Below are 27,510 nucleotides of genomic sequence, written 5' to 3'. Positions count from 1 at the left end.
CTTGCCAAAACTAGAGCAAATGTAGAAAACAGAACTACAAAAAAAGTAAAACATTTAAATGTAAACATTTATGCAGTCTATAGAATAAATTCACTGACTCCATCAGCTCAACTGCTCAATCAGGCAGAATATGGTCACCTGATGGTTTGGCTAAAAACCACTGGAACCCATTCGGCATTTGCTGAGGCCACCAGCTGCTCCATATGCACCAATTTAATGCACTTGACAACCGTCACTTAACATACTTACATAGGTCATATTGAATTGGCTAAACATTTTCAAACAAGTAATGTCAAACTTCTCACTGTTTAGAAAACAAGTCAGCTTCAAATGGCACAACGAATTCACCTTCCACATCAGCCATTTCACCAACTGGTGAGTTTCAGTCTAAATAACCAGTACAACACCATAGTGTTTCACTTCTGTGGTCATCATTATAATGTGTTCCTTTAGTGCCATGGTTCCAAACCCTGGTTCTGGAGAAGCCCTGCATATTTAATTGGCTAAACCTAAGACTTGCACATGAAGTAAAAAGCCTGTCTTCTATAATAAGTGTGCATGTTTAGTTGTTTTACTCATACATGCTGTCTTACTTTTACTTCATTTTGCCTTGGCATTAATATTACTGCTTCATGCCCTGATAAGTTGAATTAGGTAATCAAAATATCTGAATCATTTTTTTAATGTTAAACAGATGATATTCACCAGCTTCTTGTTTGAATTTTCCTGTTCCACCTTAAATGGTGCAGCAGTTATATTCTGAGGCATTATAAGAGTACCTGCTGTGCTGTTTAAGGTGCAACAGAAAAATCTGAACAAGCAGCTGGCGAAAAAGAAGCTTGAAAGGCATGATATGAGCAGGTTGCTCTGTTTCTCTTGACAGCTAGGTAACATTAACTTATTTTTGCTGCTTCAAAGAACCGACAGATCAGTATTGTTTTGTTCTGTTTGCTAATGTTTGTGATAGCTAATTACAACTGCTGCACCGTTTAAGGTAAAAAGTACCAACTGCTGGGGAAAGACTGAGTGAAAATATATACTGTCACTGTCCAAATACGACCAAGTATCTCCAAAATGGTACAGTTAATGTAAAGAGATTTTATTCCAAGAAATTTCAGAGCCCATTCATCTTGAAAATTTCGCACAATGGAGACCAAAGCCTTTTTTTCCTTTTTGGAAAGCAACAACAGAATTTAGTTATGTTATTTAATATTTAAATTTGTGATTTGGTTTAAATTAAAAGCCTAGATGATTCCTATGTGTTGCTTCATTCTTTGAATTTAACAATTTAACATTGTGCCAACCAACCCCATGCTGGGGCTGGTGCACAACTGGAATGAAAACATAAATACACTAATTCCAGGTAAGATTTTCCGACATTGAAAGTGTTTGCCTAAGATACACAGCAGAGAGTGAAACTGTGACAGTCAACACCGCATTTCTGTACATTAAAGCATAATAATCATTTCAGACTGTAAGCCAGTACAATGTTTAGAGTCCAGTACTGTATTTCGCACTATATGCAAAGTATTTTTCATGTTTTTCTGTTTTGTAATTCTTTTCTGCAACAACTATCATATCAAAAAATATCACAGCAAGTGGTGAGTTTTTTTGTTGTCTTTTGCACAAGGTCTTTTAGTAGATTTTAATGAAACAATGCAAAGAATAACATGTATGAATATTTACATATTTATCATTAGACAAATTATTTTAATCACTAATGAGTGCTGTACAGTCCTGTGTAAACCATCACATCGCTCCCAAGAACCCGTTTTTGTGTGCATGCCGTATGTTACCATATCCACCTTGAGTACCACTTAAACCTCTACATTCAGACGCTTATTACATTCTAATGCAGGTTGTTCAGTAGCTACATGGAAAGCAGTGCGCACTGGCTGAGTTACTCTTAAGTAATTTTCCAATCCAAGCACATAACAATGCTCTGTTCAAAGGAATTTTCAAACAAGTAATGTCAAACTTCTCACTGTTTAGAAAACAAGTCAGCTTCAAATGGCACAACGAATTCACCTTCCACATCAGCCATTTCACCAACTGGTGAGTTTCAGTCTAAATAACCAGTACAACACCATAGTGTTTCACTTCTGTGGTCATCATTATAATGTGTTCCTTTAGTGCCATGGTTCCAAACCCTGGTTCTGGAGAAGCCCTGCATATTTAATTGGCTAAACCTAAGACTTGCACATGAAGTAAAAAGCCTGTCTTCTATAATAAGTGTGCATGTTTAGTTGTTTTACTCATACATGCTGTCTTACTTTTACTTCATTTTGCCTTGGCATTAATATTACTGCTTCATGCCCTGATAAGTTGAATTAGGTAATCAAAATATCTGAATCATTTTTTTAATGTTAAACAGATGATATTCACCAGCTTCTTGTTTGAATTTTCCTGTTCCACCTTAAATGGTGCAGCAGTTATATTCTGAGGCATTATAAGAGTACCTGCTGTGCTGTTTAAGGTGCAACAGAAAAATCTGAACAAGCAGCTGGCGAAAAAGAAGCTTGAAAGGCATGATATGAGCAGGTTGCTCTGTTTCTCTTGACAGCTAGGTAACATTAACTTATTTTTGCTGCTTCAAAGAACCGACAGATCAGTATTGTTTTGTTCTGTTTGCTAATGTTTGTGATAGCTAATTACAACTGCTGCACCGTTTAAGGTGGGACGAGAAAATCTAAAGAGGCAGCTGGTGAAAAAGAAGCTGCTTATAAATATGCGCTACAGTGGGACATTTCAACAGGGTAGCACAACTCATCAGAACACCCTCCTTAAGTGTTGTAGCTTAGTGATGTCAAATTGATGGGCAACAACATGAGCTTGCATTCCATCAATTGCTCGTAGCAATAGTATTGTGACTCTTCAAAGACCTTGTACTTCTTGCTAAATGCTGGCAGTTTAATCCTACATACGAAATTAGTCACTGCAGCGTCCAGCTAGCACAGAACCTCACTCAGTGGCTGGGAATATGACCACTCGGCTCACTCAACACTGATCTTGGTAAACCAACATCAGTGTTGACCAAGCCTACACCAAACATAGAAAACAGATAGACACCCAAGGAAAGATGGGCAGGGGATAATGACGACGCAAAGACGAGACATTAAGTTAAACAAGGTAGAAAGTGCAAATATTTGGTGCCACGACAGCAGGACAGGTTGAAATCCTGTCACCTGGTTCCACGTCTACATCTTAAACAATCTTTAAAAACAGCCCATTATTGACCTGTTTGTTTTTGCCTTTATTGTCATCATAAAGAGTTATTAATTAAGATTTAGTATTTTGAAAATGTCAGCATAAGTGTCTTAAGATATATGTAGAATTTAAGCTGTTTTAACTTATTCCTTTCATTAAGCAGCACAGTTAGGTTTTACAGTGTATGTGCTTGTACAATGTATATTATACATGTTTTTCTTTCTTCCACAGAAGCCTACACTAATCAAACTACTGCAACGCCAAAACAAAGTATATCAAACCTTCATTGTATTTCTCTGTGTTTCTCTGTGATCTCTCTAACATACATTGTCTTCATGTTACTTCCAAGAATTACAAATCAGACACTCAGGCACTGGGTTGATATTCAAGTTTCAAAGTGGAACATAACATGCACAACAAATGGGCACAGCTCTCACTAAAACATGGACAACCTTAATTTTACAAACATAGTTCATTAAAGAACTGTCCTGAAAAAGGTTCTTTGGGGAGCCAAAAGTAGATTTTCTACTAAATTATTCACTGTTATTTATACAGTCCTTTAAAAAATTGCCTACATTCATGTGAAATACTACATTCATGTGAAATACCTACATGCTAATTGCATGATTTGATTTTTGTATCAGCAGTTCATTATTATGAAATTCAGTCAGGCTACACAAATTGCCTTGATTACCATGTAGACCGACTATGAAAATGGAAAGCATCCAGAGGAAAGATGCTAGAGAACTGTGGAAAATGTTTTCTAGTGAATTCAAGCAGTCATAACATTTGTGTAGTTGAGCCCAACAGTTGCCCCAGTAAATTGTGTCTAGAGACACCCCTGACCTGAACACTATCTCAGAGTACCTTTATAGCTGGAATACTGGGATTTTTAAACACTCTGTACACTTACAGGCCACTTTATTAGACACACCTAGCATGTCAATGTATCTTGCAGGTGTACAGTGACAAACCCATGGCTCGTCTTTTTCTAGGCATATTTTAATTATCCTCTTGACCGTCATTATTCAGTTTCCAACCACAGGACCACCGTTGCCTAGATATTTTTGGTTGATAGACTGCACTGCACAGTTCTCTGCACTGACAAATCCTGGCAATGGTAAGAATGATCCACCACCTAAATAATATCTGGTCAGTGGTGGCCATATGGTGTTCTCCGTATTGATGGATGGGGTAATGGGAGGGCTGACATACTGATCAGTAACAGATGAACTTTATTCAGAATATATAAAGTGCCCCTATATCAGTAGTCAGTGACCTTGGACCTGGAAATCTGCCTTCCTGCAGAGTCTTCTTCCAGCCACTACCTAACCCAGTTTCTCGACTATTTAACTTATTCAGAAGTGCTTGACTGGCTGATTGGCTGATGCATTAGTGTTAGGTAAGTGGAGCGGTGCATGTTAGATGCAGGTTGGAACTAGGAGGGGAGGGTTGGTGACCACTGCCCTTTGTGGTGGGTGTTTCTGATAAAATGGCCAATACATTTCTAATAAATAGGCATCTGTGTAGTTTGAAAGTGCAGATTAAAGGATGTAGTACCACATGAGCAAAAGTGAAACAAATATGTTCTATATAGTGTAATTGTGTTAACATGAAATCATGGAATCTATCTTCTTCCAGAACTCGATCCTGCCTCTACCAATGCCACCACAACATACGGTGCGTTTTTATATTCATGTATAGGTGTCTGTCTGGTTACATGCATGAGAATGTTTGGTTATCTGTATATCTGAAATCTGATATCTGTAATTATATTAAACATATCTGAACCTGACTGCAGTTATAAGTGCAGAGCCCTAAAAGTTACCTTTTTAATTTAATGTTCACATATAAAGTAAAATAAAAAGGCATCTGCCCTCATTGTGTATTTTTGTGCAGGTAATCCAGATAAGGGAAGAGAGAACGTTGGAACCTCTGGTTGGTAGCTTCTTTTTTGCAGCTGATAATGAATCTGAATAAATAGTAGTAGAACATAACTAATATTGTGTAAGGGCATGGAGGAGTTGATATGGGTTTAATGGTGTACAATTATTAATTTGAAGGATTATTACCCACCTTTAGATTTAAAGGGTCAATGATACACAGAACAGATATGAGGAAAGGAAAAGAATAGAAGATGTTCTGATGCAGTGTTTGTCTTTATCATTTATTTATTTATTATGTCTGTATATTTTTCTTTTCTTTCACAGGGCCACAGTCTGGTCAACTGCCTACAAGTCCAAGTACATCAAGCTTTCTCTGTTCAATTTCATAAAGATGTCTGCAGCATGTCTTCATGTCAGTTCCCAACTGGGAAATTACAGATCAGAAACTCAGGCAGTGGATTGACTTTCAAGTTACCGAAGTGGAACATGACATGCATTACAACTGTCCTACATTTTGGACGACTCTCTAAAACCTGAATTTTATCTCTTCGTAAAACATAAATTCAAATCTGAGGTGATATTGAGAATTTGATGATTAATCAACATGTCATGTCATGTTACACATGCTGCAGATAGCAGGTACAGTGTTACTGCTGTTACAGTTAGCATGTTACAGATAGCATAAACAGTATAATTGATATTTTAAAGATAAAAGATGGTGTAATTGTGATTTCTATGTTACAGATAGCGTTGTTGTTATGTAACAGATAGCTTATATGGTATAATTGCCGTTGTATTGATGTTATTGCTATGACAGATAAAAGAAATTTGGTTATTGCTATGTTACAGATAGGAAACATGTTATTGCTGTTACACATAGCAGTTTTGTGGCTATGTTATGCAGAGCAAATACAGTGTTGTTGTTATGTAACAGATAGCTTATGTGTATATATATCCATCCATCCATCCATCCATCCATCCATCCATCCATTATCTTCCGCTTCTCCGGGGTTCGGGTCGCAGGGGCAGCATCCTAAGCAATGAGGCCCAGACCTCCCTTTCCCCAGCCACTTCCACTAACTCTCCAAGGGGGATTCCGAGGCGCTCCCAGGCCAGCTGGGCGATATAGTCACGCCAGCGTGTCTTGGGTCTTCCCCGGGGTCTCCTCCCAGGTGGACTTGCCTGTGACACCTCCCGAGGGAGGCGTCCAGGAGGCATCCTAACCAGATGCCTGAACCACCTCAGCTGGCTCCTCTCGACGTGAAGAAGCAGCGGATGACCGAACTTCTCACCCTATCTCTAAGGGAGAGTCCAGACACCCTGCAGAGGAAACTCATTTCGGCCACTTGTATTCGCGATCTTATTCTTTCAGTCATTACCCAAAGCTCATGACCATAGGTGAGGGTGGGAACGTAGATCGACCTATCGAGCCTATCCCCCACCCAGAGAGGGCTCACCACCCTTTTCCGCCTGAGAACCATGTTCTCGGATTTAGAGGTACTGATTCTCATCCCAGCCGCTTCACACTCGGCTGCAAACCGATCCAGCGAAAGCTGAAGTTCACGGCCTGATGTCCCCAATAGGGGACATCATCTGCAAACAGCAGCAATGTGACCCTGAAGTCACCAAACTGGACACCCTCCATCCCCTTACTGCGCCTAGAAATTCTATCCATAAAAATTATGAATAGAATCGGTGACAAAGGGCAGCCCTGATGGAGTCTAACTCTCACTGGAAACAAGTCTGACTTACTGCCGGCTATGCGAACCAAACTCCAGCTTTGTTTGTACAGGGCCTGAATGGCTCGTAGCAAAGAGCCGTGTACCCCGTACTCCCGAAGGACCTCCCACAGAATACCCAGAATTTCCAAGGCTTCACCAAACTCCTCCCATACACGGGTTTTTGCCTTGGCGACGACTGAAGCCGCAAATTGCTTGGCCTGTCGATACCTGCCAGCTGTCTCTGGTGTCCCACAGGCCAACAATGCCTGGTAGGACTCCTTCTTCAGCTTGACGGCATCTCTCACCTGGGGTGCCCATCAGCGGGTTTGAGGATTACCGCCCCGACAGGCACCAACTACCTTACGGCCACAGCTACAGTCAGCCGCTTCAACAATGGAGGAACGGAACATGGCCCATTCTGAGTCAATGTTCCCCACCTCCCCTGATATCTGGTCAAAATTCTGACGGAGGTGTGAGTTGAAGATCAATCTGACAGGTTCTTCTGCCAGACGTTCCCAGCAAACCCTCACTATATGTTTGGGCTTGCCTGGTCTGACCGGCATCTTCCACACCACCTGATCCAACTCACCACCAGGTGGTGATCAGTTGACAGCTCAGCTCCTCTCTATACCCAAGTGTCCAAAACACATGGCCGCAAGTCCGATGACACGACTACAAAGTCAATCATTGAACTGCGGCCTAGGGTATCCTGGTGCCATGTGCACTTATGGACATCCTTGTGTTCAAACATGGTGTTCGTGATGGACAAACTCTGGTTTGCACAGAAGTCCAAAAACTGAACACCACTCGGGTTCGGATCAGAGAGGCCATTCCCCCAGTAGGACAATAGAGTCTCCAGGAGGAGCACTTTCAAGCACCCTTCCCAAGGACTCTAAGAAGGCTGGGTACTCTGAACTGCTGTTCGGTGCATAAGCACAGACAGCAGTCAGGACCCGTTCCCCAACCCGAAGGCGTAGGGAAGCTACCCTCTCGTCCACCGGAGAAAACCCCAACATACAGGCGCCGAGTCGAGGGGCTATGAGAAAGCCCACACCTGCCGCCTCTCACCATGGGCAACTCCAGAAAAGAATAAAGTCCAGCCCCTCTCAAGGAGATTGGACCCAGAGCCCCAGCTGTGTGTTGAGGTGAGCCCGACTATATCTAGCCGGTATCTCTCAACCTCGCGCACCAACTTAGGCTCCTTCCCCGCCAGTGAGGTAACGTTCCAAGTTCCAAAAGCCAGTTTCAGCAACCGAGGATCAGAACGCCAAGGCCCAGGCCTTCGGACACTGCCCGATCCACAAAGCACCGAACCCCTACTAGTGCCCCTCCCATTGGTGGTGGGTTGATGGGAGGAGGGACTCATGTAACTCCTTCGGGCTGGGCCCGACCGGGCACCATGACTAAATGCCGGGCCACCAGACGCTTGCTGGCGAGCCCCTCCCCCAGGCCTGGCTCCAGGGTGGGGCCCCGGTAACCCTGTTCCGGGCAAGGTACACAAGTCCTGTTTTTGTGTTTTCATAGGGGTTATTATGGATCACACTTTGTCTGGCCTGTCACCTAGGACCAGTTTGCCATGGGAGACCCTACCAGGAGCTTTTGCTCCAGACAACATAGCTCCTAGGATCATTCAAGCACGCAAACCCCTCCACCACGATAAGGTGGTGATCCATGGAGAGGGTGTATATATATATATATATATATATATATATATATATATATATATATATGAACCTGAAGTTAACATGTAAAGTAAAATAAAAAGGCATCTGCCCTCATTGTGTATTTTTGTGCAGGTAATCCAGATAAGGGAAGAGAGAACGTTGGAAACTCTGGTTGGTAGCTTCTTTTTTGCAGCTGATTATGAATCTGAATAAATAGTAGTAGAACATAACTAATATTGTGTAAGGGCATGGAGGAGTTGATATGGGTTTAATGGTGTACAATTATTAATTTGAAGGATTATTACCCACCTTTAGATTTAAAGGGTCAATGATACACAGAACAGATATGAGGAAAGGAAAAGAATAGAAGATGTTCTGATGCAGTGTTTGTCTTTATCATTTATTTATTTATTATGTCTGTATATTTTTCTTTTCTTTCACAGGGCCACAGTCTGGTCAACTGCCTACAAGTCCAAGTACATCAAGCTTTCTCTGTTCAATTTCATAAAGATGTCTGCAGCATGTCTTCATGTCAGTTCCCAACTGGGAAATTACAGATCAGAAACTCAGGCAGTGGATTGACTTTCAAGTTACCGAAGTGGAACATGACATGCATTACAACTGTCCTACATTTTGGACGACTCTCTAAAACCTGAATTTTATCTCTTCGTAAAACATAAATTCAAATCTGAGGTGATATTGAGAATTTGATGATTAATCAACATGTCATGTCATGTTACACATGCTGCAGATAGCAGGTACAGTGTTACTGCTGTTACAGTTAGCATGTTACAGATAGCATAAACAGTATAATTGATATTTTAAAGATAAAAGATGGTGTAATTGTGATTTCTATGTTACAGATAGCGTTGTTGTTATGTAACAGATAGCTTATATGGTATAATTGCCGTTGTATTGATGTTATTGCTATGACAGATAAAAGAAATTTGGTTATTGCTATGTTACAGATAGGAAACATGTTATTGCTGTTACACATAGCAGTTTTGTGGCTATGTTATGCAGAGCAAATACAGTGTTGTTGTTATGTAACAGATAGCTTATGTGTATATATATCCATCCATCCATCCATCCATCCATCCATCCATCCATTATCTTCCGCTTCTCCGGGGTTCGGGTCGCAGGGGCAGCATCCTAAGCAATGAGGCCCAGACCTCCCTTTCCCCAGCCACTTCCACTAACTCTCCAAGGGGGATTCCGAGGCGCTCCCAGGCCAGCTGGGCGATATAGTCACGCCAGCGTGTCCTGGGTCTTCCCCGGGGTCTCCTCCCAGGTGGACTTGCCTGTGACACCTCCCGAGGGAGGCGTCCAGGAGGCATCCTAACCAGATGCCTGAACCACCTCAGCTGGCTCCTCTCGACGTGAAGAAGCAGCGGCTCTACTCCGAGTCCCTCCCGGATGACCGAACTTCTCACCCTATCTCTAAGGGAGAGTCCAGACACCCTGCAGAGGAAACTCATTTCGGCCACTTGTATTCGCGATCTTATTCTTTCAGTCATTACCCAAAGCTCATGACCATAGGTGAGGGTGGGAACGTAGATCGACCTATCGAGCCTATCCCCCACCCAGAGAGGGCTCACCACCCTTTTCCGCCTGAGAACCATGTTCTCGGATTTAGAGGTACTGATTCTCATCCCAGCCGCTTCACACTCGGCTGCAAACCGATCCAGCGAAAGCTGAATACCCCGGGGAGCACAGTCGAAAGCCTTCTCCAGATCCACAAAGCACATGTGGACTGGTTGGGCAAACTCCCATGAACCCTCCAGAATCCTGGAGAGGGTGAAGAGTTGGTCCAGTGTTCCACGACCAGGGCGGAACCCGCACTGCTCTTCCTGGATCGACTATAAGCCGGACTCTCTTCTCCAGTACCCCTGCATAGACCTTACCAGAGAGCCTGAGGAGTGTGATTCCCCTGTAGTTGGTACACACCCTCCGGTCCCCTTTTTTAAAAAGAGGCACCATCACCCCAGTCTACCAATCCAGTGGCACCGCCCCCGATGTCCACGCAATGTTGAAAGGGTGTGTCAGCCAAGACAGCCCCACAACATCCAGAGCCTTGAGGAACTCAGGGCGGATCTCATCCACCCCTGGAGCCTGGCCACCAAGGAGCTTCTTAACTACTTTAGCGACTTCGGCCTCAGTAATGGACAAGCCTATTCCCATGTCCCCAGACTCAGCCTCCTCACTGGAGAATGTGTCGGTGGGATTGAGAAGGTCCTCAAAGTATTCCTTCCACCGCCCAATGACATCTTCAGTCGAAGTCAGCAGCACACCATCTCCACTATATACAGTGCTAGTGGCACACTGCTTTCCCCTTCTGAGTCGCCTGACGGTTTGCCAGAATCTTTTCGGAAGCGACTTAAAGTCACTTTCCAAGGCTTCACCAAACTCCTCCCATACACGGGTTTTTGCCTTGGCGACGACTGAAGCCGCAAATTGCTTGGCCTGTCGATACCTGCCAGCTGTCTCTGGTGTCCCACAGGCCAACAATGCCTGGTAGGACTCCTTCTTCAGCTTGACGGCATCTCTCACCTGGGGTGCCCATCAGCGGGTTTGAGGATTACCGCCCCGACAGGCACCAACTACCTTACGGCCACAGCTACAGTCAGCCGCTTCAACAATGGAGGAACGGAACATGGCCCATTCTGAGTCAATGTTCCCCACCTCCCCTGATATCTGGTCAAAATTCTGACGGAGGTGTGAGTTGAAGATCAATCTGACAGGTTCTTCTGCCAGACGTTCCCAGCAAACCCTCACTATATGTTTGGGCTTGCCTGGTCTGACCGGCATCTTCCACACCACCTGATCCAACTCACCACCAGGTGGTGATCAGTTGACAGCTCAGCTCCTCTCTATACCCAAGTGTCCAAAACACATGGCCGCAAGTCCGATGACACGACTACAAAGTCAATCATTGAACTGCGGCCTAGGGTATCCTGGTGCCATGTGCACTTATGGACATCCTTGTGTTCAAACATGGTGTTCGTGATGGACAAACTCTGGTTTGCACAGAAGTCCAAAAACTGAACACCACTCGGGTTCGGATCAGAGAGGCCATTCCCCCAGTAGGACAATAGAGTCTCCAGGAGGAGCACTTTCAAGCACCCTTCCCAAGGACTCTAAGAAGGCTGGGTACTCTGAACTGCTGTTCGGTGCATAAGCACAGACAGCAGTCAGGACCCGTTCCCCAACCCGAAGGCGTAGGGAAGCTACCCTCTCGTCCACCGGAGAAAACCCCAACATACAGGCGCCGAGTCGAGGGGCTATGAGAAAGCCCACACCTGCCGCCTCTCACCATGGGCAACTCCAGAAAAGAATAAAGTCCAGCCCCTCTCAAGGAGATTGGACCCAGAGCCCCAGCTGTGTGTTGAGGTGAGCCCGACTATATCTAGCCGGTATCTCTCAACCTCGCGCACCAACTTAGGCTCCTTCCCCGCCAGTGAGGTAACGTTCCAAGTTCCAAAAGCCAGTTTCAGCAACCGAGGATCAGAACGCCAAGGCCCAGGCCTTCGGACACTGCCCGATCCACAAAGCACCGAACCCCTACTAGTGCCCCTCCCATTGGTGGTGGGTTGATGGGAGGAGGGACTCATGTAACTCCTTCGGGCTGGGCCCGACCGGGCACCATGACTAAATGCCGGGCCACCAGACGCTTGCTGGCGAGCCCCTCCCCCAGGCCTGGCTCCAGGGTGGGGCCCCGGTAACCCTGTTCCGGGCAAGGTACACAAGTCCTGTTTTTGTGTTTTCATAGGGGTTATTATGGATCACACTTTGTCTGGCCTGTCACCTAGGACCAGTTTGCCATGGGAGACCCTACCAGGAGCTTTTGCTCCAGACAACATAGCTCCTAGGATCATTCAAGCACGCAAACCCCTCCACCACGATAAGGTGGTGATCCATGGAGAGGGTGTATATATATATATATATATATATATATATATATATATATATATATATATATATATATATATATGTATATATATATATATATATATATATATATATATATATATGAACCTGAAGTTAACATGTAAAGTAAAATAAAAAGGCATCTGCCCTCATTGTGTATTTTTGTGCAGGTAATCCAGATAAGGGAAGAGAGAACGTTGGAAACTCTGGTTGGTAGCTTCTTTTTTGCAGCTGATTATGAATCTGAATAAATAGTAGTAGAACATAACTAATATTGTGTAAGGGCATGGAGGAGTTGATATGGGTTTAATGGTGTACAATTATTAATTTGAAGGATTATTACCCACCTTTAGATTTAAAGGGTCAATGATACACAGAACAGATATGAGGAAAGGAAAAGAATAGAAGATGTTCTGATGCAGTGTTTGTCTTTATCATTTATTTATTTATTATGTCTGTATATTTTTCTTTTCTTTCACAGGGCCACAGTCTGGTCAACTGCCTACAAGTCCAAGTACATCAAGCTTTCTCTGTTCAATTTCATAAAGATGTCTGCAGCATGTCTTCATGTCAGTTCCCAACTGGGAAATTACAGATCAGAAACTCAGGCAGTGGATTGACTTTCAAGTTACCGAAGTGGAACATGACATGCATTACAACTGTCCTACATTTTGGACGACTCTCTAAAACCTGAATTTTATCTCTTCGTAAAACATAAATTCAAATCTGAGGTGATATTGAGAATTTGATGATTAATCAACATGTCATGTCATGTTACACATGCTGCAGATAGCAGGTACAGTGTTACTGCTGTTACAGTTAGCATGTTACAGATAGCATAAACAGTATAATTGATATTTTAAAGATAAAAGATGGTGTAATTGTGATTTCTATGTTACAGATAGCGTTGTTGTTATGTAACAGATAGCTTATATGGTATAATTGCCGTTGTATTGATGTTATTGCTATGACAGATAAAAGAAATTTGGTTATTGCTATGTTACAGATAGGAAACATGTTATTGCTGTTACACATAGCAGTTTTGTGGCTATGTTATGCAGAGCAAATACAGTGTTGTTGTTATGTAACAGATAGCTTATGTGTGTGTGTGTGTATATATATATATATATATATATATATATATATATATATATATATATATATATATATACACATATGAACCTGAAGTTAACATGTAAAGTAAAATAAAAAGGCATCTGCCCTCATTGTGTATTTTTGTGCAGGTAATCCAGATGAGGGAAGAGAGAACGTTGGAACCTCTGGTTGGTAGCTTCTTTTTTGCAGCTGATTATGAATCTGAATAAATAGTAGTAAAACATAACTAATATTGTGTAAGGGCATGGAGGAGTTGATATGGGTTTAATGGTGTACAATTATTAATTTGAAGGATTATTATCCACCTTTAGACTTAAAGGGTCAAAGATACACAGAACAGATATGAGGAAAGGAAAAGAATAGAAGATGTTCTGATGCAGTGTTTGTCTTTATCATTTATTTATTTATTATGTCTGTATATTTTTCTTTCCTTCACAGGGCCAAGTACATCAAGTCCAAGTACATCAAGTATGTTACAGAAAGCAGGTATTATATAGTTTTTGTTTTACTGATAGCAGGTACAGTGATTATTATATGTTACATATAACAGATTGATGTTACTTTGTTACAGATATGAAATATTTTTGGCTTTTGTTGCTTGTGGGAGTGGCAGGTGTCTGTGCATTCATATACATCAGATGCAAAAAAAAAAGCCCTCGTGCAGGTATTTATCAAAATGCAGATTTCAATGCACTATTAAAAAGTGTTACATTTGCCAGTTTATTAGAAACACCGACATCGTATCTACAGAAATTGGCCTTATAGGTACATTTTGTAGGTTTATTGTTACTGTTTATGGCTGTAGCTCATCTATGTTGTACAGTTTTTCAGCCATGCCTTCCCCCTCCTTCAATGAAAAGCGACTGTCACAGGTCCACCACAGGTCCACCACTGGCCTTAAAACACTAGTGCTGCTGACACGATAGTGGCAGTGTGTGTGTGGCACTGGTTCAATCATATCAGGGGTTTTAAACATAACAGTATCACTGCTTTGCTGTGAACATAGTCCATCAAGCAAAAATATCCACCCAAAAGTTGTCCTGTGGTCAGAAACTAACCATTGGTGATAACTGCTAGACAGTAACTAATGCAAATTGTGTATGGAAAAGATGAGCTATGGTCTTTCACTGTGTACCTACAAGATGTTTCAACAAGGCAGATGTGTCTAAGGTGCAAAGACTGGGTTGATAATATGAGTCAGATCAATTGTTTTCCTTTGTTTTCTTTTTAGAGACGACAGACAGTGGAACTGAGAAGTGAGTATTTGTTTTTGGATAATTTGGACAGCAAGGCAGCTTCCCATTACATCAAGTAAATTCAGTATGACACTTTTCCCAGTGTATATAATGTGGCGGAAAGTATGTAGCTAAATATTGAGTTCAAGTTTTCAACCTTACCCATAAAACATCCAACATATGTCCTTAATTAAGCACATAGACATGCAATCCTCATAGACAAACACTGGCAATAGAATGTGTTGTACTCAAGAGTTGTCATAAGTCAGTCTATGAAATTTCTGTCCTGCTAGATCTGCTCCAACCAACTGTAAGTGCTATTATTGTGAAAAAAATATACTAGGCACAACAGCAGCTTGGCCAAGAAGCATTAGACCAGACAAACTCAAAGTGGGGCTGCCAAGTGCTAAAGCATGTGAAAATTGCTTATCCTCTGTTGCATCACTCATTACAGAGCTTCAAACTGCCTCTGGAAGCATCAGTACAATAACTGTATGTCAAGAATTTTATGAAATGAACAAAAGCCTAAGATCATTATGCACAAAGCCAAATATATCAGCTGGAGTGGTGTAAAACACACTGCCACTGGACTCTGTAGTGATGAATCATATTTCACTGTCTGAAAATCTGATGGACGAATCTGGGTTTGGCAGAACATAAATTAGTAAATAGTAAAGCTATAATGGTAACGCTTGGTGGAGGAGGAATAATGGTCTGGTACTGTTTTTCAGGGTTTGTGTTAGGCTCCTTAGTTCCAGTGAAGAGTAATGTTACTGTATACAAAGACAATTTAGACAATTATATCCTTCCAGTTTGGTGACAGTAGTTGGGGGAAGGCCCTTTCCTGTTCCAACATGACTATGCCCCTGTGCACAAAGCAAAGTTATAAATACATGATTTGTTTGGTGTAGAAGAACTCCAGTGGCCTGCACAGAGCCCTAACTTCTACTCCTTTTGAATTGTAATCTGGATTGCAAAGCAGGCCTTCTCATCCAAGATCAGTGCCTGACCTCTTTTGACTGAATGGGCACAAATTCCCATAAGCACACTCCAAAATCTTGTAGAAGGTCTTCCCAGAAGAGTGGAAAAGGGGCAGACCCTATATTAATGTCCATGGTTTGGAATGGGATGTCCAACAAGATTATATAGTGTGACAATCACTTGTCCACATGCTTTTGGTTATAAAAGTTAAGTCTAACACAGTGGATCCTTTCAATGACATAATGGGCCTCAAAAAAGAACTTACTGCAGTCTAAGTCTCCTCTGATGTGAAGCACTCTCACCTGCCTGTCTCTGTGTTTCATTTTCATGTTTGGCCTCAGTGTATGTAAATGAACTACCCCAACCTCATATTTAGATTTCATCTCAAATTTCTTATATAAATGGTAACATTCTAGGCATGTAATCATGTCCTTGTGCTGTTTAGCATAGGTCGTAGGTCTTTGTGCATGCTGAAGACAGGGCTCTTTGTGCTGTAAGTCTGGAGTGATTAATGTTCTCTGTAGGGGTGAGGGATATTGCCAGATATGACATCATGATACTTCTAGACTTTTTCACGATACATGATAAATATATGCTCTCTTCTAATCTTAATTGCCCTGTTTTTTATGCCACTGTTATATAGAAATTAACATTAAGATCAGTGCTTTAAGATCTCATAGTGTTTTGCACAACTACCCAGGTTGAAATCTACCACACATGTGTAAACCACATGATGCCACAACTACTCACATATCTTATGTCGTGAAGTAATATTTTGTCTAATTGCTTTCTGCCATTTCTCTCACGCATCTTAGTGCTTCATTCCAAAGGACTGAAAGTAACAAAGATGGGGTCATGCTGCTTGGAGTGAAGTCATCAGGCAGTGAAGCGAATGGTATGTTGATCACTGTACATGTACAGCCAGTGTTCTAATATGAGCATGCAAAGGTAACAGCCCTGCTCTCAGCTACAAACACGTTGCTTAGATTGACACTGAGGGCAGATTTTAAAGACAGAATAAGGAGCCAAGGTCTCCTGAAGACTAGCTTAGAGAAAAGACTGCTGATGTGTACGTTGTATGCTTTAATTCATGTAATTAATAAATGTAATTTTATTGTTGCTGACCTTTGCAGCTGTTTCTGAGGTCTCAAAGTAATGGCTAAGTGAAAAATCTAATGTACAAATTTTTTCACCTATCCTAGATGTAGTTGATCAGCTAAGACAAGTTCAACATCCAGATTTTGCCAAATTTTTTGGCATGAGGCTAATGTTGCTGACAAAGTCAATATGCAGCAGATGGCTGATCATGACTGAATCATGAAAATAAGGCAAAGACAATGTCTTAGCTATGCCTAAAATTACCCCAAATTACAACTGGCGCAAAAACAAGCCACTGCCAGATTACCACAGATAAAGATAATGTCTCTGTTTATGTGGGAATTCCAAGAATTTTAAAAATTACACTGAATTAAAGCATTAGGTTGTAAACAAAGTCATTCAGAGTGGTTTGGTGTAAGATGCTCTGTTCCAGAGAAAGTTACAGAGTCAGAATTCTTCACAGTGTTGATGAGATCCAGATATTTAAAGAGTTTAATGCCTCTAAAAGCTTTCACCCAAAATTATTACATAAACTGCTTATGAATACTCTGCCTGATGCCTGAGACGCTGTTATACAATAGTCTGGAGAAGGCTTTGGTCTGAAATATATCTTTTAAAACCATTCATGATTGAGAGGTACATGCAGGGTGTTGTGAAGCAAAATGTCCCCAAAGATTTTTTTCCCCCCAGATTTAACACTAATTTTACCAGGACATTAGTACAAACTCAGACATTCCCTGGTGGTTTTGAATATTACATGATTCTGTTTGGTTCCTATCAACACCACTGTAAAGAAATCTGAGTCGTTAAGATTCTCTGCAATTAACCACTTCACGTCAACACATCTCAACGACTGAATTTCACAGAAAGTTAGAAAAATTGGTGGATCTTCCCAGGATGATGTCATTTCCATGTTGATTATTAGAGGCCATTCGTTGGAAGCATCATTATCTTTTTGTCACGGAAGTATTCCTTTACGCTCACATTCAAAGCACTGCAACAGATTTACAGAGTTCAGACAGCTGTTTCTTCTCACTGGTGGAGTTCAGAGGCATCCTTTAAAACTAAACCAGCTCTGTGTGTGCTGCGAGAAGGGGCAGATCTAATCCAGTGTTTTCTTCACTAAATTGTTCCTTTCCTCCTCCTCGTCTGCCCACACCCTGCACTCTATTGCTTTTTATCAAGTGCTCCGATTCCATTTACTCAAAGGAAGCTGGGTTCTTTTAATAACTCATTGTTGCTTTGGGCTCAGCCAAGCGAGGGAAGGTGTTTCCTGCTGTTTATCCCTCCACCTCTCTCCCCTCACCCCACCCCTTAAAGACCATTGGAAGATGAAAGATAGCCACTTCCTCTACCAAATATTGCCCATTTTGGAGAGGCACCATTGTGTGGCACTGGAGACTTGATTAGGTTCCTGGACTTCAGACTATAGTCTTAAGCACTTTTATAGCGAACTGTTCAGTGATGTAAATGGAGGGTTTTTTATACAAACTTTTCGTGAGAATTAGTAACATTCTCACACATTTAACATCTTTAGTCTTGATGTACAAAGCAGTAATAAGCTTTAATCAGTGTTTGTGGCTACAGGAAAGGGGAAACAGTGTCAGCATTAAAGAATGTGTCCCCAAGGACCCCACCAAGTGCAGTGACTTTAAACAGCTATTGTTGTTGCAGAGTCAATATAGTATTGTGTGTGTTCCTATTTACTTATTGTTGGGGTGTTGAGTGGCTGCACAATTTTCAGTGAAGCAGTGAAATCATTCTAGGTAGTACTGGGGCTTTGCAATGGTCCTGACCAGTGGTTAGTCACCTGCTTTTCAGTACATTCAGTACATAGCATTTCAGTACAACAGCGATGCAATTCTAGAATAATTCACAGTAGGCATAATATTCTGTAGAATGTAAAAGCTATTGCACTCCAAATGCTTGAATAGGCTTGTTTGAGAAGCTGTTCTGATGTCCTGAGGACAAGAGATGAACACTCTGCTGTACATGTGTGATGAATGTGTGCTGGAATGAGTGCATTTATATGCTGGTGTTCATGAACAGCTGTGACCATTTAAAAGCTCTTCATTGACCTCTAGTGGAGACAATTTCAATTGCCAAAAGAAGAGCACTTGAAGAGTGCAGTATTCCACAAAGCAGGATTCCTCAGTTTAGCTGGATAACTTAAGGCCAAAGCTCGTCCAATAGGAAAAGAGCCGAGGGACATTCCTATTGCACAGTCCTCGTCTTTGGGCTTATGTTAACTGACTGAGAAATCCTGCTTTAAAGAACCTTCTACTAATCCAATTAAATGGTCCTCTTATGTGGAGGTTCTTTAAAAAAATGTTCTTCACACTCACATATCTTATTTGCCAAAATGGCTCCTTAATAAATGATCCATTAGAAGGTTCTTTAGGGAAGCTAGTGTGGTTGTTATATTGCATCAAAGTTCCCTTTTGGCAACTTTATTTTTAAGACTGTATTGAACCTCTACATTATGTGGAGGTTCTGTAAACTTCAATAATATTTTTTACACTCACATATCAGTCCAGAGAACTTGGCACCTTTACCTTTGTGCAGACATGGCTAGGCATAGAATGTGAACAGATGAAAAAAAAACATTTATGATTTGGAGAAATTGGAGAAATATCTTTTAAATTGAACTTCTTTTAACCCTTTGGTGTAGCTGCAGCAAAATAAGCAGAAGGAAGAACTGAGACAGAAGCCTAAGGAAGCAGACACATTGAGCCTGGGACCTACACTGACTACACAAAAGAAAAACTACACTGAAGAAAAACTACACTGAAGAAAAATGGATGATGAGCAGCAGAAGCTTTACTTATAGATAAAGAGGAATGGGAAATTTTGGATATAATGTTTGGATTATATATGTTTATGTGTATTGTGAATTGGAACCCTGGGTTAATATGAGCAAAAAAGCTGAACAAAATAAGCTTTACTTCGTATTTCCTTTTCTCAGCAATGTGAGAAAATAGCATGATTTTATTGCAGCATCATTGCTGGGAAGATGCATCTATTCACTTTTGTTCATTCAGATTTCTAAGAGTGCTGGTAATTGTGATATAAATATTTTTGAGAAAATATTTATATGATTATAGTTCTTTTCCAATTTGAACAGTTTAATCTTGCTTAAAATTTAGACATGAGAGTAAAGATTAAGCTGATAAACAGTAATGACAGCCTCTCACAGACGTTCTTGTTCATGTTTACCAAGGGTGCTAATAATGCTGCAGTCTAATGTATGTATCAGCTGGAAAATGACTTCAAGCTTTTGAAAAAGAATGCTTGGAAACTGAAAAAGAAGAGACGAGGTCTCCTTTGTGTCATTTATATACACATTTCACTGCCAAAAATCGGCAGTGCATGGCGTTTCTGCCACAACAGGAACATATTCATTTAAAGCACTGACCTGCAACCATTACAGACATATTTATGTTAACATTACACAGACGGTGAGCAGCTGGTTGGTATTACGGTTATGTTGATCAGTGAGGTCTGGGTGTTGGCTTTATTTCTGAGTTTAGCATGTGCTAAAGGCTTTAGTCCAACAAATCAGGATCCAGCTCGAGATCATAGATAAACAGACAATGATGTAAAGCAGACTTTCCACAGCTTAAAGGGCAGCGTTCTATTTGTGCAAAAATATTTGTGTTAACATTATAATAGTGATAGGATTGTTTGTATTTTACGATTCTCGTTGGTTAAAAAAAGCTTATTATTAATTATTTGTTGACAAAAACTACTCAAAATGGAGTATAATCTCTTTAGGAAATGTTTCTGTTACAGTGAAGAAAAGTTCTGTCTGCTTTTCTTCACCATGTCATGTCTGTGGCAGTGGTAAACTTATGATTCGGGTTTTTACAATTTTTCACTTGATTTCTCATCATATCATTTATTTTCTGGATAATCACCTGAAAAGTCTTCAGTCTATACCTTGAAGACCACACTTTACACCTTTGTCTAATGTCATGATTACTCATAACTTTTGTCTCTTCATTCTCGCTAGAGCTAATCAGTAGAAAATATTGTTCAGAGAATATGCAACACATTTGTAAAGGCTGGCTTTGGACCATTTAAGATGATGGAATATCAAGTCTAATGTTATTTGTGTCTCATTTACTGAACTCATGTGAGGTTTCATCATGGAATTGTAACAGGTTTCTAAGTGACGTGTTTAGATGCATTATTTTTCATCATTTTTAGTTTAATAAAAAAATGTGTGAAATACCAAAACTGCATTGTTTACTTATTTACTTATTTATTTAGGAGTAAAATTAAAAGGGATTGGACAAGCTTTACAGAATACTCACTCTAACTATTTTATGTTGGAGTTTAGATTTTCTACATAATGTTGAGTTTCCAGTTTAAAATAGGACACTACTGAGCTGGACTGACTGTGCTAACCTTAACTTGATCTAATGACAAATAAACTACACTGCACAAGCCTGCAAAGCTCTATTTTGTAGGCTTGTAGAGTTTCTCTTTAGATAGAATGAGATTTTTGCCAACACATGTATGGGCAAAGCAAGGATAGTTTATTCATGTTGTCATATCAACGTGTGTTTAATTGACTACAGTAAAGCTTTTGACTCAGATCTGCCCATACGTGCAGCAACAGCTCAGCCATGACACGGTAGACCGTGCAAACTCACAAAGTGAGGCTGCTGAGTGTTGGAGGTCCTAGTGCTTAAAAAATGACTTAGTGTCTGTTGTATCAATCACTACAGAGTTCCAAATTGCTCCTGGAAGCAGCATCAGCACAAAAACTGTCTGTCAGGAGCTTCATGGAATGGGTTTCCATGGCCAAACGGCTGCACAATTAAGCTTTAGCTCAATATATGCAAAGCTAAGTGTGTAAAGCATCCATATAAATGCCTATGATTTTGGAATGGGATGTCCAGAAAGCCAACATAGGCGTTATGATCAGGTGTCCACATACTTTAGATCACATAGTGTAATTAAGCCTTAACGTGTTAAGTAACTGTTCAAGGCAGTAAGTTTGCATGAATTTTTAAAGTGAAGTCAAATAGTTTTAAGTTTACTATTAAAACTAGTTCTATTTCTTCTATTTCTCTGTTTTGTGCAAGCAATACATCCTCACAGGCTGCAGCCTGTCTAGGCAAATTATGACAAAATGATTTTTCAAACATAGCAATGAAATGTGTATTTGGATTGTTTGTTTGATTTGAATTCAGCTGCGAGACTCAAATCATTGGGACACCCTGGCTCCTGGCCAGACTTTTAAACAGAATTTCCCAAGAGCTGCCATGTAAAAGAGGCAGCTAAAAAGGGAACGGGTGGCCAGCTGTGCACATGCACAACTCCAGTTCAGCTCAGTGGTGAAAGGCTCGCATTACTGGCACTGTGCCAGGCAGGGGACATCCACACAAAATCTTATGTCCCAACCATGCTTCTGCACGGTTGGTGTGCAGTCAGTGTAGCCTGATGTAACAAATGCTGTTTAGACCACTGAACAATGAAACTGATTTGTATTAAAGGGTCCATATCATGGAAAAATAATTATCCTCTTTTTATATAAATGCATTCATAAACATGGTTAAACTTTTAAAGTGCCCTGTTCACTTCTCAGTCCACACAGTCCATGTATGAAAATTAAGTTGCAAACATATCTCATTTTAAATTAATAATTTTTCACAAAAATCAAAATACATTCACTTGTATCAGCCTACTCTATTTAAGTTTTAAGGAATGTGTCTGTCTGGACTGCTTTTCAACGCCAATCAGAATAGAGGTCATTTACATATAGCATACTTAAGGACAGGGGAAAAAAGTCCATTTCAATATATAAAGCTAGGCTGGAACAATGACTATATTAAAATGAATTGTGGGTTTTTTGCTACATAAATACACACAATTGTCAAGTGCATGTCAAGAGGGAAAAATAAAATACCAGAAAACTGAAATGCAATGCTTGAAAAAGAGGTTAGGTGGCACTAGGCTCTTGGGTTTATAACATTAGGCCTTAGAGTGAATGAATAAATGAATGAATGAACACATGAATACATAGTGTTAATATTCCAGAGCCAGGCTCTGGTGGTCCTACATATTTAACCATATATACAAACCGTCTCAGTCATCATGTGGCCTGCACAAAGCAAGTCTCATACGTGGTCATATGCTGACGGTACTCTCATATCACACACCAAGGAACAAACAGTTAATCCCGCCTCACCAGGGCTCCATTTAGTTATCTGAATTAGCGCCTAGCAGACTACATGGCGCCAGCGGTCTCCCCCATGAGTCCCGTGTGGGTGCAGATCCTACTGTGGGTCCCATCAAGCCCAGAGTTGGATCTGCACACATAGTACAGAAAATTTTGCCTGGCAACCTCTTCCAGTCCAACTGCACTCAGAGCTCCTGACCAGGATAATTGGCTCAGAATAGTTAAGAGCAGGTCCAAGGTCAAATGTGTGATTCTACACTCAGGATACTGATATTCACCCGCAGCTGTGGTGCTCTATCTTTGCCAAAGCCTGGCTCACATCTCCATTCCTGAGAAAGCAGTTCAGGGCATGTTTGATATTATCGTACGACCTAGTGCTCAGTGGGTGGAGGATTAGGCATAGTACTAATTTTTTTTTACATATTTCTGAGGACAATGAGCATAGTGTTAGCTTAGCACACATGAAAAAAATCTACCACTGAGGCCACATGGTAGCAGCAGCAGCGGTAGCAAACAACATAAGGAATAGACTTCATTTCTGTTTCATGTTTGTTTGTTTTTTTGACAAAATATTAATCTAAGTAAATGATACTTTTCCACCTCAATCTGTCAAATTAGACATTTTTTGAGCCATTTTTTAAAAATGTGCAGCATCTTTTGCAACACTGTTATCATTTTTAGGGAGATGTACAAATTGAATTCATTATTTCCATAATTTAATTAAATTCAGTTCATTTTCTAGCTAAATGCTGTATAAACTTTTCAGATAAATAACACACACACACACACACACACACACACACACACACACACACACACACACACACACACACACACACACACCTTCTAAGTCGCTTCTCCTTCTGGGTCGCAGGGGAGCTGGAGCCTATGCCAGCTATCATTGGGCAGAAGGATGAAGTGAGTAAGAGGGTTGAATACAGAGCTCTTCCTCCACATTAAGCTGATGTTAATGAAATAAAAAAAAACCTGTTATACAACATAGAGCAGAAAGGAAAGTTGCAAACTTGTTTTAATCATAATGTTTTTATTAAAATATTTCTTTCAATTCACTTTTTTTAATATTTGAAAGTTAAAAAACAGGTAGCAGGGTTGTGAATTTAGCCTAACACAGCAGCATTCAGGAGTAGTTTTAACATCATATTGTTCCCGAACGGAATATTTGGTGGTGGGTAGCGCTGTCACCTCACAGCAAGAAGGGCCTGGGTTCGAGTCCCCGGCCGGGCGACCAGGGTCCTCTCTGTGTGGAGTTTGCATGTTCTCCCCGTGTCTGCATGGGTTTCCTTCAGTTTCTCTGGTTTCCTCCCACAGTCCAAAGACATGCAATCAGGCCATTTGGACATGCTAATTGCCCCTGGGTGTGAGTGAATGTGTCTGTCTGCCCTGTGATGGACTGGTGACCTGTCCAGGATGTATTCTGCCTTTCGCCCAATGACAGCGACCCAGAAGGAGAAGCGGCTTGGAAGATGTGTATGTGTGTGTGTAACTGAACTCTTTTCATAGAAAGTACCATAAGTTAGCTTTGGCCACAGAAGAAAAGATTCTAAAGAATACCTGTACATTAAATATCTTCTACATAATATGAGCCTCAAGAAGGTGTTTGCACCTTCGTAGTCGACACAAGCAGAATAAATACATTAGATCTCTTCTTGAGTGAAGAAGCACTTGAACATTTTCTAGGAAAATCAGAGTGATTGCATAGCTGTTCAAATGAGGGAAGCTAATGAGCCATGATTCAGCAGAGGAGGGAAAAAACAAAGAACAAAATCCCCTCTTCTATACAGGCGCTGATGGTGGGCCAAAAGAGCGAGGGAGAGAAAGAAAACACTTTAAAGTAGTGAGGCCAAGCTCGCTGCTCTTCTCATCATCACATCACTGCACTCAACCTCATCATTACCATATGCTGGAGCGCTAAAGGAACTGGAACACATTCACACAGCGGAATACACACACGCACATATGAATAATTATCATAAAATGTCTATTTGGTCGCTGTGGTTTCTAGTCTGGCTTGGTCCTATGAGTCACAGCACTCAGCCCCAGTTCCACTGATTGGGGGTCACTCGCATTTTCCTTACCTTGTTATTCTGCATGTGTGCATGAGGGAAGAATATGTGGATGCTTAAAATACGCTCAGCTCTGGAAGAAACAAGGAAAAAAAGGACAAAAGAGGAGGAGATGCATAGAGAAGGGGTGGCCTGGAGTGGCCACTGCCAGCCTGGGATGAAGCATGGCCACCCCAGTTATAGACAGTAAGACATCAACAAGTCCTTCATCATTCAGTCATCATTAATAAATCATTGGTTATTCTTTATGGTGAAAATCTGCCATCAGGGTTGTAACTACTCAGTTATTAGCGTCTGATGATGCATTTACTGATTAGCATGTCTTGCTCTAACTAAGCAGGTGAGTGCATGTGCACTTGGTTCTTCAGCAGTGCTGCTCTGTGAGCTACATTATTAGGTTGGCTATTCGATGCTGAGATGAAATAACTCTTAAAAAATTAGTCAGCTATAATCATTTTTCATACTAATTTCATACTCAATTTTACTGTTGAATACATGCATGGGTTAAAGGTTCCCTTATACAGTGCTGTCTGGTGAGTTTTCTAATCATTAGTCTCACGTGTGACCTGTAGAGAGAGCAGCCTATACAAATAACCTGTCTGGCTTGTCTGGTTTGTCTGTTTCTCTTAACGTAAACACTGTGCACTGAAAAAAGTGATGCTTTGCTTTTTTATTACTTGATTTAAATACAACATTTTCTCATGAATGACTAAATTGTGACATGTTTTTTACTTTGCTTTCAGCAATAGCTGCATTGATGTAATATTTCATTCATGTGGAAATGGTTTTAGTTGGAAGTGGATTTAGTTATATACAGAGAGAAGCCAATACATCTATGTATATGTCATTTTAATACAAAGTTATTTTATGGTTGTTATTTTTTTTTCTAAGCCACCCCAATAAAATCTCTGGGTCTTACCTGGCTACACTATTCTAAAAGCTCTAGCTACGTCCATGAGAAGAGATGTATAAGTTCTCAATAATGTGCTGAGGACTGCATTGCAAAACTAGAGGAGAGCATTTTCAAAGGAAGAATTGTTAAACCAAACATTTTGTTGCCATTGAAGCTGGCGTCAGTGCCGCTATGGTGAGTGAGTAAGCCGCCAGCCAACGTTGAAGTGGCCAGCCAACATGAGACCCCTGGGGAATTTCTCACGTTGCATAAAGTTAGATCTACATCATTTTGTTATTGTACTACTCAGCTGTCAAAGAATTACACTCAGCAGTAAATTCAGTGTAACTTGTCCTAGGCAGTTAACCATAGAGTATAAGATGTACACAGAGAGAAAGGTAGGCTGGGGGTAAGACTACACAAAACAGGTGAGTAAAACAAGTAAGACAGTATGCAAAAAGATGACGCCAGGAGCCAGTGGGAAAGATATTGAGTTTTATTCAACAAGGAGTCATTAGCTCTGGAATGTTCACATTCTCTGTTTTAAGTTAAGTGATACTTTTTTGATCCCACAACCGGGGAAATTCCATCTCCGCATTTAACCCATCCGTGAAGTGAAACACCACATACACACTAGTGAACACACACACACTAGGGGGCAGTGAGCACACTTACCTGGAGCAGTGGGCATCCCTATCCACAGCGCCTGGGGAGCAGTTGGGGGTTAGGACTTGCTCAAGGACACCGCAGTCATGGACTGTCGGCCCTGGGGATCGAACCAGCAACCTTCCGGTCACAGGGCCAGCTCCCTAACCTCCAGCCCACAACTGCCCCATACTGCTACATACACCAAAACAGAACAAAATTAATTCCTACCCGCTTCAGAGCAGCTGCCCACGCCCCAGCTACCGCCACTTGCCTTGGACTAGCTGCTCACCCTACATTGAAGTTTTCATGAACTCCAAGCTGTTACTACTACCAATACTACTGCTATTAATATTAGCAGTCTAATCATTTGTAGGTAGTCTGAACAGAGGAGGATGGTTCCCCTCTTGTGAGCCTTGTTTCCTCCCAAAATTTCTTCCTCCGCTCTGAGGGAGTTTCTCCTTGCCTCTGTTGCCCCTGGCTAGCTCACCTGGGGGTTTTTACATTCATGTCAAAACTTTGTCTTTACTGGAATTCTGTGAAGCTGCTTTGTGACAACATCAGTTGTAAAAAGCGTTACACAAATAAATTTGATATGATTTGATTTATGAAATAAAACTGACAACTCACTTTATTTTATTGAAACAACATGACTGACTCAGTTTCATTGACTTCCATGCTTTTGTTAAGTTATGTCAACAAAAGAGAATTTCTTATAACCAACAGCAGAGCAACCCCCTACCATACTAAGTATGTCCTATATAGTATGGCATCATTAGTAGTGCATTCGTTGGCATTGTACACATGGTACAGTAGTAAGTATTTGTGCATTCTTCTCTCTCTCTCTCTCTCTCTCTCTCTCTC

The 27,510-nt window shown here is 41.0% G+C and overlaps 1 protein-coding gene across 18 annotated transcripts in view; it reads left to right on the top strand.

Annotated features, from left to right (window-relative positions):
* Nucleotides 1–21,074, top strand: part of LOC108436232 (putative protein TPRXL) — a 33,517-nt gene extending 12,443 nt beyond the window's left edge. For 2 of the 18 annotated variants that reach the window (XM_037544830.1, XM_037544854.1), the window contains 17 exons: nucleotides 313–375; nucleotides 1,596–1,601; nucleotides 1,993–2,055; nucleotides 3,439–3,477; nucleotides 4,849–4,887; nucleotides 5,107–5,145; nucleotides 5,418–5,450; nucleotides 8,611–8,649; nucleotides 8,922–8,954; nucleotides 12,576–12,614; nucleotides 12,887–12,919; nucleotides 13,650–13,688; nucleotides 13,960–14,007; nucleotides 14,093–14,185; nucleotides 14,753–14,777; nucleotides 16,553–16,632; nucleotides 19,507–21,074. In XM_037544830.1, coding sequence (XP_037400727.1) covers nucleotides 313–375; nucleotides 1,596–1,601; nucleotides 1,993–2,055; nucleotides 3,439–3,477; nucleotides 4,849–4,887; nucleotides 5,107–5,145; nucleotides 5,418–5,450; nucleotides 8,611–8,649; nucleotides 8,922–8,954; nucleotides 12,576–12,614; nucleotides 12,887–12,919; nucleotides 13,650–13,688; nucleotides 13,960–14,007; nucleotides 14,093–14,185; nucleotides 14,753–14,777; nucleotides 16,553–16,632; nucleotides 19,507–19,520 — 725 coding nt within the window. In that variant the 3' untranslated portion in view covers nucleotides 19,521–21,074. The remainder of the gene's footprint in view (nucleotides 1–312; nucleotides 376–1,595; nucleotides 1,602–1,992; nucleotides 2,056–3,438; nucleotides 3,478–4,848; nucleotides 4,888–5,106; nucleotides 5,146–5,417; nucleotides 5,451–8,610; nucleotides 8,650–8,921; nucleotides 8,955–12,575; nucleotides 12,615–12,886; nucleotides 12,920–13,649; nucleotides 13,689–13,959; nucleotides 14,008–14,092; nucleotides 14,186–14,752; nucleotides 14,778–16,552; nucleotides 16,633–19,506) is intronic. The other 16 variants (XM_037544833.1, XM_037544857.1, XM_037544843.1 and 13 more) reach the window with 14 other exon arrangements.
* Nucleotides 21,075–27,510: the final 6,436 nt, after the last annotated feature.

The sequence above is a fragment of the Pygocentrus nattereri genome, chromosome 2, assembly GCF_015220715.1.
Source record: "Pygocentrus nattereri isolate fPygNat1 chromosome 2, fPygNat1.pri, whole genome shotgun sequence".
NCBI lineage: Eukaryota > Metazoa > Chordata > Actinopteri > Characiformes > Serrasalmidae > Pygocentrus > Pygocentrus nattereri.
This window is presented reverse-complemented; position numbering and strand designations above follow the sequence as displayed.